Source organism: Antedon mediterranea, chromosome 8 (assembly GCF_964355755.1).
Source record: "Antedon mediterranea chromosome 8, ecAntMedi1.1, whole genome shotgun sequence".
Lineage (NCBI taxonomy): Eukaryota > Metazoa > Echinodermata > Crinoidea > Comatulida > Antedonidae > Antedon > Antedon mediterranea.
The window spans coordinates 17,301,353-17,319,430 of record NC_092677.1 but is presented as its reverse complement, the minus strand read 5'-3'; the positions used below and the strand labels follow the sequence as shown (position 1 = coordinate 17,319,430).

Here is an 18,078-nt window from a genome sequence, read left to right as displayed (position 1 = left end):
ATTTTTTTCAGTTCAGAAACAAAATATTTACAATAATCATCATGTAGTGTTTATATTTAACAATTGCTTCAACATGTTGGAAAACACAATAGGATATCACATCCTGGTAAATATTATGCGACATTATTCATACAGAAAACAAATATTTGCAACCATGGCTCAATAGAAATTTAATATTAACCATAATTTAAAAAAACTATCCTTACAATGGAACAAACCATTTCGTGGTAGGGTTTCTTCTACAGCATAATAAATGTGTGTTATTGGATAACAACTGAAATGAAAGCCAGATTATCTTTCATACATCCAAATTTGATTGATGGGATAATATATTTAAGGATAGAGGTAATTTGATTTTCAAAGAATGCAAAGTATATCTTATTGGGTATTGGGAATGGAATTTGGCATCTAAAGAGATACACACAACGGGACACCCAAGGTGTTGATAATATTCAGCTAACCAAGGGCCAATAACAGAATCAAAAGGATTGCTAAAATTCTACAGTGACAAAATGTTCCAAGGGTCAACTATGCAATGTCACTAGCAAACACAAATTATTGTCATCTTAAAGAAAAACCTCAACTTTTCCGTCCAGCCAGGTGACTAAAACGTAAATAGTTATACAATAGACATGTCAAAAAAACAAACAAAACAAATTGTACAACACATTAAATATTGTATTTCGAAAAAAAAATCCTAAATAAAATCTACCTATATATTTAGATTTCAGTGTATTAAAAAAACTCTGTTTGATAATATGGTTCTGAAACTGAATTCTGGGTAAAACAGCATGTACAAAGTGCATGCAGTTTTATATAAAAAAGACCTTAATATTACACAAGGTTTACTGGTTTATCATGGCAGTTGTTTTGTCTTTGTTTATATGCTTAAGAAAAACTATTTTGTCTGTTTAAATAATAATATCCAGGATTTAATGTTGTAAAAGCATTGTACATATTATTACCTGGTCATTTTTAAATCAAACATGTATGGAAACATACTGTAAATGCAGATAGTAATTAGCACAAAGTTGTTTTGTTGCCAAAAACTGGCTGGAGAGGATAAGGATACAAGCAATGCGACGAACGTTGGATTCGAACCCACGATCAGTAGTCTAACCTCCAACACACTGCGCCACACATCCTTATAAATAAGTGCATACATGTATATGTAACATTTAGGAGTCATTGTAGATATGTAGGTTCCAGATTTCCTAAAGAAATCATGCAATTTGTAAATTGTCTGTAAAGGCAGCTCTTAAACAAATAAATTTATCCCTCATCCATAACAAATTCTGGCTATGGCCTAGGGATCCTACTAATTTCCTAATACAAGAAGGAAAGTTATTCTTATTGATATAAGTAATCCTCATACTAACTTTAAATGAATAATATTTATTTTCTTACTCATTATTATTAAATAAATTCAGGCATCTTCCATTTAGCGTTTTATATTCCTTTTCTTTAACTAAATACTACTACGCATTTCAAAAAATGGCTGTGTTCTTTTAAGTCTAGCAGTTTCCTTTAAATTCTGGCCTAGTTTTCCTTAAAATCTGACCTGCTTTCTGTTAATTCTGGCCTAGTGTTCTCACAAGTCTAGTCTAGAGTGTTCCTTAAAATCCGTTAATCCTGGCCTAGTGTTCTTTCTATTCTAGCCTAGTGTTCTTTCTATTCTAGCCTAGTGTTCTTTCTATTCAAGCCTAGTGTTCTTTCTATTCAAGCCTAGTGTTCTTTCTATTCTAGCCTAGTGTTCTTTCTATTCTAGCCTAGTGTTCTTTCTATTCTAGCCTAGTGTTCTTTCTATTCTAGCCTAGTGTTCTTTCTATTCTAGCCTAGTGTTCTTTCTATTCAAGCCTAGTGTTCTTTCTATTCTAGCCTAGTGTTCTTTCTATTCTAGCCTAGTGTTCTTTCTATTCTAGCCTAGTGTTCTTTCTATTCAAGCCTAGTGTTCTTTCTATTCTAGCCTAGTGTTCTTTCTATTCTAGCCTAGTGTTCTTTCTATTCTAGCCTAGTGTTCTTTCTATTCTAGCCTAGTGTTCTTTCTATTCAAGCCTAGTGTTCTTTCTATTCTAGCCTAGTGTTCTTTCTATTCTAGCCTAGTGTTCTTTCTATTCAAGCCTAGTGTTCTTTCTATTCTAGCCTAGTGTTCTTTCTATTCTAGCCTAGTGTTCTTTCTATTCTAGCCTAGTGTTCTTTCTATTCTAGCCCAGTGTTCTTTCTATTCTAGCCTAGTGTTCTTTCTATTCTAGCCTAGTGTTCTTTCTATTCTAGCCTAGTGTTCTTTCTATTCTAGCCTAGTGTTCTTTCTATTCTAGCCTAGTGTTCTTTCTATTCTGGCCTAGTGTTCTTTCTATTCTGGCCTAGTGTTCTTTCAGTTCGAGTATAGTGTTCTTTCAATTCTGGCCACATGTTCCCTAAAGTCTGACCTGAAAGTTATGAGAGAAGACATGAGTGCATGCATGTCTTCATAATTTACTTTCAAACTCCCACCCCCTACCCCATCCTATTGACACATACTACTTTATTCAATGCACATATATTCAAGACTATACATATTCAACACTTTTAGATAAGGAAACATAGCATCCCCCATGATCATGGCATGCACAGCACCTTGGATGTTGTAGGCCAGATTCTAATTTCCTCAATTTCAGAGTACAATACCATTATGATCATTTTCTTTCTTGTGCTTCTTTCCTCCAAAAATATTGTTCATCTGTCCTAGTTCTTTCTGCTTTCCTTGCCTCAAATTTCACCACATAGCATCTGAATTTTTACTTGTAAAATACTTACAAATATAAAAATTGCATAAGAAGTTCAAAGCAGACTACTCTTCAAACCATAGTATTGTCCTCACAATCTTTGTTCCAAGACACATCTCACAAATAACCATAAAAAGCCAATCAAAATACTTGGATATCCTTTTTCTTCAAAAAGTAAATTTCCAATACTTGAGTAAAGTTTAAAAAACTCAGACTTAAAAAATTAGGGCCATTAGCATGTGCATATTGCTTGATGTTGTATAAAAAATGCCCCTTTTTCGCTTAAAATGTAATGCATAAATTCTTCAGAATCTCTCCTCGATTCCAAAAACAATTTGAAACAAACACATTCTAGCAGACAATTCTCAATTTTTTAACCACTTGAGAGATCTCGTTGCCTGTAGAAGAGCAAGTACGGAAGGCGTGGCATAGTAGGCTTCAATACCTGGTTTACAGGAACTACCTTTACCATACCATCATCAATTCTTAACCATCCACCAACAGATGGATGAAATACATCGGTTATGTAATGTCCTCCTGAAGCTTCCTCTCCAAGATGGTAAACAACTAAAGTAAGGATATCATAAATTATTAGACATCTTAACACACTACATGATAAAATATTTCAGTCACGTATTTGACCTGCTCTAAAACCCAATTCCACTGTAGTCAAGGTCAAAACAATTTCATAGATTTTCTGCTAGTTGTACATAACCTAAAGCTTGGTTTACACTAGAGAGGCAACGACATAGATGCAATGCAAGTGAGTTGAACAATCACAAGTAATGGATTATTCAACCAGCTTGCATTGCTCCTACATTCTTGCATTGCGTCTCTAGTGGGAACCAAGTTTAACTAGCAAAATAAACAACTCAAAAAATAAAACTCAATGTATTTTATGAAAAGATAAGTAACTGACCTGCAAAAAGCTTGTATACTCTTTGTGAAACACTTAGCTTGCCTTTAACAGTTGATGAAAACAAGTCTGTAAAATCATTATACAAATAATATTTATAAAAAAAAATAAATAAACCTCTTATAAATTATAAAATAACAACTTTGTTACCAAAACCCTAAATTGGATCAAATCACGGTATATTAGAAATTGCGTGCTTGAGTATACTTCCTATAGCACCCTCTATTATGTTTTGATTTAATTATTGACATTATTAACAACAGCATTAACAAATCTGACAGACCAACTATTGAAAATTGAAAACACAGACCTTTACTTTACTGTTTGTGTATCAATAATATTGTTGACCAATCGTAAATAATTTACTACCTTTGCCTAGTTCTAAATCAACAGAGTAGTCAATTCTCTTCATCATTTTCTGGCAACCTCCGGACTTGTCATAGATGAAACGCTTTAAGTGAAGTATTAGTACTGGTGGTAACTTTTCTAGTGTGATCCTCCTGGAAGCTTCAACCTAGTGGACAAAATGCACTGTTAAACAATAGAACATCCTGATGACATTTTACAAGCTTTTTTTCGATAATTTTAAACCAACTCCCCTCCTGTTACAAATCCAACGATATGGGCTAGTTCAATCTATAATTAACCTAGTTTCGTTTTATATTTAGACAATTCTATGTAAATTCATTCACTATTTTGTTCACAAGCCAAACATAAAACACTAGATGCTCTTCATAACTATACATAAAGAGTGGAAATGTTTGGTCATGCAAATAAATCTTTACTGATTTGAACCCATGACTCTGGGATCGGTAGCTGAGCATCTCAACCAACAAGCTACAACTGCAGTATTACGCTACCTCAGCTTTTGTCTTGCTGCATGTATATCCATGTAATGTCTCCTTGCTAACCATGTGTTCCAAGGCATCTTCCACATTCCATATGTTGTTTGACTACAAAATAAAAGATTTTACAATTAATGTATTTAGTAAGCTGATCAGTATAAACAAATAAGGAGAGTTGAAATAATAAAGTTAGTAAAAAATGAAAATGAATGAAAACAAATGACATGCCATGTACATATGGCAATAATATACAATATGAATGGTTTTACCTGAATATCTAATTGCAGTGTGAAGAACGGCTGTAAGGTTGCAGATTCTCGAGAACCTGATTGGTGGAGAATTGACCTCATTTGACCTCCAAATATTTCAGAAATTGGCGACTTGTCAAAATGAGCCTTCAAAGCAATACATAGAACAGGAAAAACATACATTATCACATGTTGAAAATAATTAACAAAAATGTTGACTTGAATGTTAAGTATAGGAAAGAATTGAGACTTTCATAACAATTCGACCTTTGCGATTTGAGTTACTCGAGGGCGACTGTATTAACTTAAATATTGTACCAACCTCCCTAGTAACACTACTCTTGTTCTTTGGTCCTACTCTTTGCCATTCATCATCATCATTGCCCTCATCTTCTTCTTCTACTGTTTCATTATCATTCTTCAGACCAGTTGGACCATTTGTAATGCCTAGTGAGAAACAATTGAAGTCAGTCATCAAATTCAGCAATTCTTTTCTTTATACCCTAAAGTCTAAAGCTCTGTCTACACTATCAAACTAGTTTTTGATGTGCAAAATATGGTAGTGTCCATCAATCAATTAATTCCAACAAGTCATTGCTCATGGCGCTGCCAAAAATATCAGTAAATGAGTTTTGAGTAGTGACTTAAAGATGTATTGTCCCTTGAAACACAAAAAAATGAAGGTCAGAATATTCTAAATTTAAATTGGCCATATCAAAGTAATATTAAAGTTATTCACTTTAAGTCGAAAATTCGAGCCAAAAACAACAATTTTACGTAATTAACAGCTAAATTAATTTGAATACATTTGGTCTGGAAAATCGTCGCGAGCGAAAGTAAACAAAGATTTCAAACCATGATTATACATTATGCATGATGCTAATTAAGATTGTTTACAACTCGTCACGGTTGAGAAGGTGTTTTCACACAGATCGCGAGGAAGTTTTATGATTATGCATACAGAGTAGCCAAATAAGCGCGTTGCATTATGAGATATGGTTTGAACGAAAACTTTGACTGGAAGTCAAAGTTATTTTTTAACCAAAAAACGTCTGTATTTCAGTTAAATGATTTTTTTTCCGACTAATTTTTGGTGAAAGTTAATAACTATTATGATACTTCAAAATGACCTACTTTTTTTCGAAATCTTTTATTTTTTATTTTTTGGGAATTTGACAAAGGGAAAATACATCTTTAAAGGTGCTCAATAATGACGCTTATTTAATGTTCAAAGGTAAGTGTTTCCAGAGTGTATTTCCAGCAATACAGAAAATCTGATCTCCGCACCTATGTTTGCTCCTTGGAATGTCCAGTAGCACCTGATAACTATATCTTAGTTCTCGCTTTCTTTCCTTGATTGTCAATCATTCTGAGAGGTACATACATGGGTACATCACATTTTTTCTGTTACATAAGGTTTGATAGTGTAGACAGAGCTTTAAATGGTCTACAATATGTCGTACCTTTACTTGGTGGCATCTTCCCAACTGACATCAATGCTAACATTTCCTCATGCATCCCATTCAACAGACATCCTAAGAACTCCTCTGCATCTTCTTGACGTCCCTAAAAAAAAAATACACTTGAACTTGAAAGTCATAAATCATCAATATTTTTACTAGCGCATATTAAAAATAAATGTCCACCACAGAATAATTTAAGTCGATAGTAAATTGGTAGATACCTCCACAGAAAAAGATGTCTTGGCACGTGATAACATCTGGTAGATCTGTACTGGTTCAAAGGAAGCCCCTGTCTGGATGTCAGTCACTCGTTTCCCAGACAATCTGTGTGGCATCACTTCGTACATGTTTACAAAGTCAATTCTATAAACAAATATAACATTTAAGTAATTTTCTGGTGGCCAGTAGCCATATTCACCTTTCACACTTAGCCTAAGAGAAAACAAATCTCCTAAGTGAATACAGTTTAAGGGGAAATGCTTAAATATTTATTGAGTTGAAAGTGAAATACTTAATATTTAAGGGAAATATCTCACTTAAGTGTGATTGGTGAATATGGCCCTGATATCAAAATATTATATTTTTTTAAAGTAAAATCCGTAAAATACAAACTGTTACTTACATGCTGTCGAGCATAGGCGTAGAAGTGGGTAGTCTCTCTTTTACTTGCACTGGTATTGATTTGATCAAGTTGCCAAATGGAGGGCAAAAGAGAAGTGCTTGCAGGATCTGTACACATAACAAGTTAGGGATAACAACTTTACATGCAAACACCACTGGAGCCAATCTTATTAATCAGGATGATTGGTCAGATGTTTGCCATTATTACAGAAACTATAATTTATCATGCTTAAAAACTAAGTCTCATTTGAGGCTTACATGTGCTAGTAGGAGTGGAGTTGAAAAGGTTGTGATGTACAACCCTGACAGGATTGGAACACTTTAACCACAAAGCTACAGTTCCACTATGTACAGGAAAAGTTAGCCATCATACAACTAGGTATAGTAGTCATGATTTGTGGAAGAAATCACATAAATTTGTTCACAAAATTATAAATACCTGAATATTATCATACATGTATTATTATATACAGTAATAGCCAACAATTATTATTGTTAGCAGTCAATTAAAAAAATATATCAATCTTTTCATAAAACTTTGAGAAAAAGTTTTGTAATGTTCTCCTGTTAAGTTATCATGGCAACTTGAGTTTGAAAATCGAAAATCTGAATTGCTTTTATCTTTATACTTTTTACAGAATTTCGAAAGCACCTGCTTAGAAAATAATAGGCACCTTTCATTCTGACTACTAAATAATGAAGTCAGACACCAATCTGTGTGTGATCATACTAGGAATTAAAGGATACGCTGTTAATATAACACCAATTTGCTTTGTTGTTCAAACCCCTTGGTAGCCAGGCAACAGGGCGATGATTTAATTGCACTTTAGACAGTATATCTATTTATAATGCAGTAAAAAAGATAAAGATACAAAAATGATGACATAAATAAGTAAGATACTGTTAATGGTAAAAATACAACACATGCCTTTTATTTTAAGGAGTAATTGAACACCTACTGTACAATTTAATTATTATAATAGGGAGTATGCAAAAGTTGATAATTGGTGAGACCTGAAGCTAACGATTTGCTTGTGAGGATGAAAATGTAGTGAGCTGTGGCTACTGTAGGGAAGATGTGGCACAAATCGGCCTAGGATAATCTAGATTTGTTCTCATTTGTGAATGATATATCTTCTCTTTCTCATGCATAATTATACATGCCCATTTCTAAGTGGCAATCAAATTTAGGAGGTGTAATGTACAGTAGCTAGTTATGCAAAATTGTTAAGCACGCATGAAGAAGTATAGTATATATAGTGGTACAGGTATATACAATCCATTGCTTTACACTTGCTTATTGGACTGCAAAACAGGAATATTGAAGGGGACATGGGCGAGGTTTGTACTACAAAATGAATGCATTTAAACATACCTCCAAGTTGTTTTGCATATGAATCAAAATCAACAGAAACTGGTTTTGTTTCATCAAATTGAAGAACAACTTGCTTATCATGTGTTGCATCTGGTATGCCTTGTAATTTGTTGTCAGCAACATCTGCTTTACCTTTTGTATTGGAAGATGGCTTACTAAAAAGGCCAGCCCAAGAAGACGGTTTGGCAGGCTGCTGCTGTGGTGCCACTGTTGTTGTTTCAGAGTCCTTTGTTTCATTGCCGTTCTGCTGATTGATTACTGTTATTACTTGTTCTGCCTCGTTTACATTTTTTATTGAAATGTCTTTATTTAGTTCGTTTTCGCTATTTGTAATTTCATCCTTAGAAAGAATATTTTCATTATTACTCAATTGTTTGCATTTGATATCTGACGAAAGATTACTTATTTGTGCTTGTTCAACCTGTTGGACTTCATTACTAATGTCAGTATCATTAATTATATTCTGCCTACTGGTGGGAATTTGAGTTTTTTCATTGTTGTCAACATCTTTTGTGGAAGTTATGGTTGGAATGAGATCGGGCATGAAGCTCTGTTCATGGCTAGTGTTCCTATTGCTGACAGCCACGGCACTTACAACGTCAGCATTTTTCAGAAAATGTTCCGGTGTTACGTTTCCCAATTTATTTAAGTGTTCATCAATTACAAATCTTTGGTTTTTAGTTGGTTCAGTTTTTTCAACCAATTCTTGATTCTTGTAAAAGTCCTCGTAATATTTTTCATCTCGTTTCTTTTTATTGCGACGTGGCTTTTTGTTTTTATCATCTGGCTGACTTTGCCCAAACACCTTATTATCAAACTCAACTGCAGTGTTATGAATGGAAGAAGTTAAAGAACTTTTTCCAACAGTAAAAGTAAAGTTTTCTCTTCTTCTTTCTTTGAAATCAACTGTCCCAAAACTAATCCCACTAGCACCAGAAGACAAAGATTCTGTTGAAGCAAATAAAACTTTAGTATATGCAATTTTCAAACTATATCCAGACACCTAAACACTGGACAAACCATACAACTAAACACTGGACAAACCTAACAAGCACCTCCTTTGGGTGTTTAAAGTTAGTTTATATTGTTGAAACTGCTGTTGTAAGTTGCAGTTGCAGTAACTTAACAATTGTCCAGACACTTTTTCCAATGCAATTATAATTGATTGAAAAACACTGTTTATTCAAAAATAGGCATGCAATTTGAAACAGTTAGAATCTAAAAAAATACAGTAATGCAAAAGTGCTCACACAATAGTTCCTTTCAGTTCAAGTTCAACATAAACATTTTCTTTCTTTCATTGCTTGAAAATTTGACATTTAACAGCTCATAACATAACGGTTCCTTTTAGTTGAGTTGCTTTCAGCAATAAATAAGCCTATCTTTGGACTTCACTGCACATTTAGCTACTGTAGTGTATTGTTAATAAATTAATAAAACAATTTTAAGAAACAAAATTCTTACCCTGCTTCAACTCCTTTTGATGTTCACTTTCATTCCAGGGTAACTGGGAAAAAATTATACAATATACTTTCATAAATAATCATTTTTAATTAGACTCAATTAAAGTTTCCATAAAAAATATAAAAAATGTTAATTAGTGACTGAACTAGACTGGATAAATGATTAATAAATCTTAGTCTAGAAAAATATATTAAATTACAAAATATCTTATTCTTACCTCAAGATTTGTTTTAGTGATTGGTTTTCCTAATGAAGCCAAGAGGTGATTTAAACTCCCGACTTCATCTCCTTCTTTGAAATCCCCAAAACTTAAAATCTAAAAAACATACAATATATTATATAGAAAAATTGCTTTTAGACTTCTTACTATTGGATTAGGATAGGCGGGCCTATCGCTCTAAGGCATCTTACTTGGTTAACCTAGTTGGGTACTGGGGTTTATGAATCTATTTTCAATCATTAAATGCAAAAATCAATGCTTCGATCTCCCATCTTATTTATCATTGCATTGTGTTTTATGCAACATAAGGTACTGTACCATTTGAAAAGCTAGGCTCAAACTGTACAGTTGATAGTCTAAAAAATGGAAAAAACCGAACTTAATTTTAGACTGTTCAGTTTTGAATAGATTCCACTTTAGGATTAAAACTCAGGTACAGGCATGAATTTTAAATATAATATCTGGTTAATTGTACATATATCAAATATTTGTAACAGAAATCAAGATGAAATTTGGTAAAATTCTGCCATAAAAACAGGAAGACTTTTTTCAGTAGTTAGGTAGTTAACATAATGTAATAACATGTCTGGTGACTCCCTAGAAGGTGAAAAAAGATGGTGGATATACGGTGGATAATTTTTGCTATAGCATGAAAATAAAATTCTGAAGTTGAATAAAAATACCAGAAATGTAAAATTCAAGTTATATTACCTATATTAGTCATCTGATAACATTTTTTACTACACCGTTTATTTTTTATAGCTTTTTAAAATGCCTCTCATATTTTCAAAATTTGTGTACAAAAGAATAGAGATTTTACTGTGTAATTTGAACTATCCCCCCACTGATATGAAAGTGCTAATTTTCAAAAAGCTCCTGTAACACAAATAAAATCCCAAAAATTATGAAACATAGGGGAAACTATAGATCGATAATTATTGGAATGTATGATCAATAGAAATTTTTTGCCCGCACCTGGCCTTTAAGACAAAGTTGATTGAAGTACAAAGACTCTATGCAACTTTCAGTATTTGCTGGTATACCTGTAAATTTCTTAATTCAATGTTGGCTTATTTATGGTTTTATTTCAGAATATCTTGCCAGTAATTATGTTTGTTATGTTAATTCAGTAATGTCAATACATTAATCCTGGCCATTTTAAATTGTAACTAGTATTTAGTATCAAGGTCAGTATTTATTGATAATTTGCTACAGATTCTAAATTAATGTTAGCACAGACAGAAACATTTTATTTTATATAAAAACACATAATAAGAAATTGCAGACCTTTAAGAAAAATACATTCAGTACGACAAATGATATACTGTTTGCCTAAACAAATTAAAGGCACTAGTCCAACATTTTTTTTACACCTAATTTAAGGTCAAATACTACATTTTATGTAAAAATAAATACTATATGGACCTATTTAGTATTGCGATATTTTTTTTCATCTTTCAACGGTTACATGTGAAAAACAAGTTGATTCCAATAATTTTAGCAGCCCGCTATAAATCCCAACATGCATTGCGCGCAAATTGATATTTTCATATTGTGATGTGATCACTTCAACCAATTGCGTGAAAGGGTGAAACAAATATAAGAACCATAACTTTTCAGCGAAAATACCAGGTCTTCCCCAATTTGTAATGGATTCTGCCAAAAAAGGAAAGACAATTAATTCAGCAACGAGACAACGTCAGGCTAGGCCTATATAGTTAGCATACGATGTTCGTACGTTACCGCTCTTTACCAGCTAGGCCTACAAAACTAAGCATATATATAACTAAGCTGGACCTAACGTCTACAAGATAACTTTTGACGCGAGCTAACTATTAATCAGGTAGGGCAGTATTTAATATTTTTCTCTTTTTATCATAAAACGCACATTTAATATATGACCTAGGCCTAGTTGGGAGGGCGGTATTTACTGAACTATATTATGCTGCGGATGTATTTTTGGTACTGTACTATATAAAGGTACATGTACAAGGTTTCAGCGTAGTTCACCGGCGATAGAAGCTAGAGTAAGAGAAGGGTTTTGGTACGTTGAAATATATTGTAGATAAAATGCATAGAAATCATATTAGAATACCCTAAGATACTGTGATTGATTGATAATCTTACTATACTTATATTTACCATGTTAATTAACTAGTAAAGTGATTTATATGTTGTTTATTATGATGTATGGTCATTCACACGTGTGTGCATACCGTAGGTATGCTAGTTACACAACATGGCAGCGGAATGGGATGTTCCCGTTCTTGTAATTGATAGTGTTATTTTACTACTGTATAAAGTAAATAATGATGAATTCTTTTATGATGTTGTAATAGGTTTATGGATAGATATGATATGAAGAATTTGAGATTGGTTTGCTCGGAGCTGGTGAACTTCCATTTATTTGACAGATGACTCAAGGGGTTTGGTTTGGGTTTGACTGAATTGTATTCATGTACATTGTTTATGTTGGGCTTAATTCTTCGTATACGCTGATTGGTAAACATCTGTATACTGTATATGAATGTGAATCGATCCAGATACTGTTGTAATTATATTGAACATCTGTATATATGAATGTGAATCGATGTTCCAGATACGATGTAATGATAATATTATTAAACATATGTATGTATGAATGTGACTTGATGTTCCAGATAATAAATTAAATGTATTGAATGAAGCAAAGAACTCGTCTGTGATTTCATTTGTATGCAGTCTCCTACCACAAAAACATCAACAATTCTAAAGTCTAGTAGTGTCTTTATGGAAATGAAACATGACTGGCATTTTCTGTTTAGTTTTACTTTTAGTGTTTGCACAACCCAAAATCAATCAATAATAGGCCTAACTAGGTAGGCCTAGAGGTAGGCGTACATTTTTTTTACAAACTAGCCTAGCCTAGCTAGGCCTAGAAGGCAGGCTAGGTCTTATTATACTTTATCAAATATAACACCATTCTTTGTTGATCTTTACTTAGGCATTGGACTAGGTAGGCTAGGGCTAGGCCCCACAAAATAAACACACCCTACTATCATGTGCGGTATTTATCACTGGTGAAGTAGTCGTATGTGCCTCCAGACGGCTCCGATCCAAACTCCTCCTTCTACCAAACGAAGGTCTCAGGAAAACAAGCAAATTACACACTAAACCATACAGCAAAAATAATAAAAAATTCATTTAGTTTATATAAGATGAGTACTTTTCGATTCAAATGTATTCTTACCGTATTTGGGAGGCTCATTTTGGAAAAAATAGAGATTAATATATTTCACAAGACTGTGTCATGCCCCCATTATACCTTCTCCTTTTTTAGCGGCATTCACCTAAAGTTTGAAGAACGTGGTTTGTGATTGGCAAGTTGTTCTGATTCAGTGGCCAGTTGACTAATCACAAACGTTCACAGAGCGAAGAATTACTACAAGATTATGATAAACTATTGAGGGCGCAATTACCAATTTCACAAGTTATTTTTTCCGATGACACACTCCAGGGATTTCACTCTGACTAATTTATTATCCAATCTCTTTTCCACTAAAATCCCATTCAACTGCTCGGTTGAGTTTAAATCAAAACCTCCACTCGTTTTTTTCTCTCTCAAAGTTTAGTTAAAGATGTATTGTCCCTTGAAACACACAAAAATGAAGGTCAAAATATTCTAAATTTAAAGTGGGCATATCAAAGTAATATTAAAGTTATCCACTTTAGGTAGAAAATTCGAGTCAAAAACAACAAGTTTACGTAATTAACAGGTAAATTAGTTAGATTACATTTCATCTGGAAAATCGTCACGAACGAAAGTAAACAAAGATTTCAAACCATGAGTACGCATTATGCATATGCTAAATTCGGATTGTTTACAACTCGTCACGGTTAAGAAGGTATTTTCACACAGATCACGAGGAAGTTTTATGATTATGCATACATAGTAGCCAAACAAGTGCGTTTCATTATGGGATATGTTTTGATTGAAAACTTTGACTGGAAGTCAAAGTTATTTTTTTAACAAAAAAACGTCTGTATTTCAGTTAAATTATTTTTTTTTTCGAAAATTTTTTGGTGATAGTTAATAACTATTATGATACTTTAAAATGACCCACCTTTTTTCGAAATCTTTTATTTTTTATTTTTTTTGGAATTCAATCGTTGTTTTCTTCAAACCATAGAGATATTATAATAATTATCTCTATGGATAGACTCGACTCCTGGTTATGGCATAGACTCGACACCTGGTTAGTGATAGACGATCACATTTGGTTCTGACATAGGAGACCAAACACCTAGTTATAGATAGACGATACTGTTTATGGAATAGGATAGACGATAAATCTGGTTATAGAGGATACCCCAGGCACCTGGTTATTATGGGACAGACGAGACACCAGGTTGATATACGATCACATTTGGTTCTGGTATTAGTAGAGCAGTTAATGACATGAGCTGTGCATTTTATTACCAAAGCATGAAACTTGGCACAAAGTTTCTATAATGTATATAAATTCAAAATATCGGGGGGTGCCAAGTGTCCAACGTCCGGTATGGCGGCCATCTTGATTTCAAAATGGCCACCATAAAAACAAAAAATGTTCATATCTTGGCAACTATACCCATTAGAGACTTAATTCTGGTCTCAAATTGTTCAAAAACTATATATTTCTATTTACTCTAATGAAAATTTTCGTCCAAAAATGACCGGAAATGACGTTTCTTTCAGTTTGACCTTTGACCTCGTATTTGTATATCTCTGTAACTACTGGTCATTTTCAATCGATTTTGGTGTCATTTTGTTCAGAATAAATACATTTATATTTGTAGTAATGAAACATTTTTACATAAAATGACCAGAAATACAATTTATGACTTTTGACATTTAATTACTGATTTTTAATTATGTGAATATACTGTATGTGGTTTTTGGTGGTCTTAAATAAATGCACCTAATTTTGAACTTTGACCTGATAGGCGTAATTATATTAAATGATTAATGTACTTAAATTGTATATTGTACATAGAATTGGTAAATATTGTGCTTGGTGGTACCATTATTAGTTCAACGATGTTGGCACCTTCTGATTCGCTAAAAGTTTTAATAGTTTGACAGAGGAAATAACATACATGTTATGGAATACCGTCAAACCTCGAAAAGGTGATAGTATGAGCTTCTTTTCGAGATAGACTGTATTTGAATGTCAAATGAATAGTATGATGATCGTGTTTATATCAATATATTATTAATGACCTTACAAAGAACCCTTTATATTTCAACAATCAAGCCTCAGTTATTCTACAATTTATTGTTTTCCAAGTGGCTGGTAGGCCTATTTTGATTGCATCTTCTTTTTGTAGGCCTATGCTTCCTCGGTAATATGGTCCTACCCCTCCTTCTTTGTCTGTAGATGGTCTTATACCCCATTCTTTGTCTGTGGATGGTCTTATACCCCCCTTCCTTGTCTGTGGATAGTCTTATACCCGCTTCTTTGTCTGTGGATGGTCTTATACCCGCTTCTTTGTCTGTGGATGGTCTTATACCCCCCTTCTTTGTCTGTGGATGGTCTTATACCCGCTTCTTTGTCTGTGGATGATCTTACACCCCTTTCTTTGTATGTAGATGGTCTTACACCCCTTCTTTGTCTGTGGATGGTCCTACACTCCCTTCTTTGTATGTGGATGGTCCTACACCCCCTTCTTTGTCTGTGGATAGTCCTACACCCCCTTCGTTGTCTATGGATGGTCTTATACCCCTTTCTTTGTCTGTGGACGGTCTTATACCCCCCTTCTTTGTCTGTGGATGGTCTTATACCCGCTTCTTTGTCTGTGGATGATCTTACACCCCTTTCTTTGTATGTAGATGGTCTTACACCCCTTCTTTGTCTGTGGATGGTCCTACACTCCCTTCTTTGTATGTGGATGGTCCTACACCCCCTTCTTTGTCTGTGGATAGTCCTACACCCCCTTCGTTGTCTATGGATGGTCTTATACCCCTTTCTTTGTCTGTGGACGGTCTTATACCCCCTTTTTTGTCTGTTGATGGTATTAAACCCCTTTCTTTGTCTGTTGATGGTATTACACCCCTTTCTTTGTTTGTGGATGGTCTTACACCCCTTCTTTGTCTGTGGATGGTCTTACACCTCCTTCTTTCTCTGTAGATGGTCTTATACCCCCTTCTTTGTCTGTGGATGGTCTTATACCCCCTTCTTTGTCTGTAGATGGTCTTATAATCCCTTTTTTGTGTGTGGATGGTCTTACACCCCCTTCTTTGTCTGTGGGTGGTCTTACATCCCCTTCTTTGTCTGTGAATTGTCCGACACCCCCTTCTTTGTCTGTGGATGGTCCTACATCACCTTCTTTGTCTGTGGATGGTCTTATACCCCCTTCTTTGTCTGTAAGTGGTCCTATACCCTTTCTTTGTCAGTGGGTGGTCTTACACCCCCTTCTTTGTCTGTGGACGGTCCTACACCCCCTTCTTTGTCTGTGGACGGTATTACACCCCTTTCTTTGTCTGTTGATGGTATTACACCCCTTTTTTTGTGTGTGGATGGTCTTACACCCCTTTCTTTCTGTGTGGATGGTCTTACACCCCTTCTTTGTCTGTGGATGGTCTTACACCCCTTCTTTGTCTGTGGATGGTCTTACACCCCTTCTTTCTCTGTGGATGGCCTTACACCCCTTTCTTTGTCTGTGGACGGTCCTACACCCCTTTCTTCTTTGTCTGTAGATGGTCTTACACCCCCTTCTTTGTCTGTGGATGGTCCTACACCCCCTTCTTTGTCTGTAGATGGCCTTACACCCCTTTCTTTGTGTATGGATGATCTTATACCCCCTTCTTTGTCTGTGGATGGTCTTACACCCCCTTCTTTGTCTGTGGATGGTCTTACACCCCTTCTTTGTCTGTGGATAGTCTTATACCCCCTTCTTTGTCTGTGGATGGTCTTATACCCCCTTCTTTGTCTGTGATGGTCTTATACCCCCTTCTTTGTCTGTGGATGGTCTTACATCCCCTTCTTTGTCTGGACCCACTACTTTGATTGATTAAATCAGACATTGTTTCTTGTATGATTAGGAGACCAAGACCTTCAAAGTGAAAGTTCACAAGTGGATGCCTAAAAAGGTCTTGTACAGAACAGTATATTGTAGGTCCATGTCACTAATTTGAGAATTACTTGAATAATTATATTGAGATGTCTTTTACGAATTGATTTGGTTCGGATTTTGCTAAAAAATCAATGAGTAGAGAAAATCGAGGAAAAGGATACAGATGGTTTACAGCAAAGGCCCATTACCATAAAAATGGAGTACATTTTTTTAGATGCAACGAAAATGAACAAGAATTATCTGAGTTTCTGACTAATGAAAGTAGGTCTACTGCACAAATGCAGGATAAGTTTGTAGTAAGTTTGAAAGACGGTATTCTCTTAACTCATGAAAATGAAAACTTTCCGAACTTGTCTCATATGCAACATCAAAGAGGCCAACGAAAGAATGCTACTTTACATCAAAAATATTTCCAAATGGCATCTAACAATTCAATTCAACTTTTATTTCAGACAATTGTCCATATGGTATAATACATTGCAAAAAAAAAAGATGATGGAGAGAGGACCAAAACTTTTATCTAACGATTGACACATCACAGTTTAGCAAACAAGTCGGCATTGAGCTCAGTGATTGCTGTTTCTCAGTGATCTGTCATACTTTACGCCTATCCTATCACATCAAAAGTCAAAAATTCAGAATAATAATTCCTGCTCATTTTTGCAGTGTCATTTATTTCGTTAAAAAAAAAATTAGGTGCATTTATACCAATGTAAACCACATACAGTATGTTCACATATTATATATGTCAAAGGTTATAAATTGTATTTCCAGTCATTTTATGTGAAAATGTTTCATTACTACAAATATAAATGTCTCTATTCTAAACAAAATGACACCAAAATCGATTGAAAATGATCAGTAGTTACTGAGATATACAGATAAGAGGTCAAAGGTCAAACTGGGAGAAACGTCATTTCCGGTCATTTTTTGACGAAACCTTTCATTAGAGCAAATAGAAATATGTGGTTTGTGAACAATTTAACACCAGAATCAAGTCTCTACTGTTTATAGTTGCCAAGATATGAAGACTTTTTGTTTTTATGGTGGCCATTTTGAAATCAAG

General features: G+C 34.2%; 1 protein-coding gene across 1 annotated transcript; it reads right to left on the bottom strand.

Annotated features, from left to right (window-relative positions):
- Positions 1-2,049: 2,049 nt before the first annotated feature.
- LOC140056216 (ubiquitin carboxyl-terminal hydrolase 10-like) lies at positions 2,050-13,235 on the bottom strand. Its single transcript, XM_072101509.1, has 14 exons — positions 13,147-13,235; positions 9,915-10,013; positions 9,698-9,740; positions 8,234-9,181; positions 7,606-7,697; positions 6,860-6,966; positions 6,459-6,600; positions 6,238-6,340; positions 5,097-5,221; positions 4,796-4,921; positions 4,542-4,634; positions 4,051-4,195; positions 3,685-3,750; positions 2,050-3,332 (listed from the first exon to the last, which is right to left on the bottom strand). The coding sequence occupies exons 1-14, from the start codon at positions 13,162-13,164 to the stop codon at positions 3,139-3,141; spliced, it is 2,301 nt and encodes a 766-aa protein (XP_071957610.1). The 5' UTR covers positions 13,165-13,235; the 3' UTR covers positions 2,050-3,138.
- Positions 13,236-18,078: the final 4,843 nt, after the last annotated feature.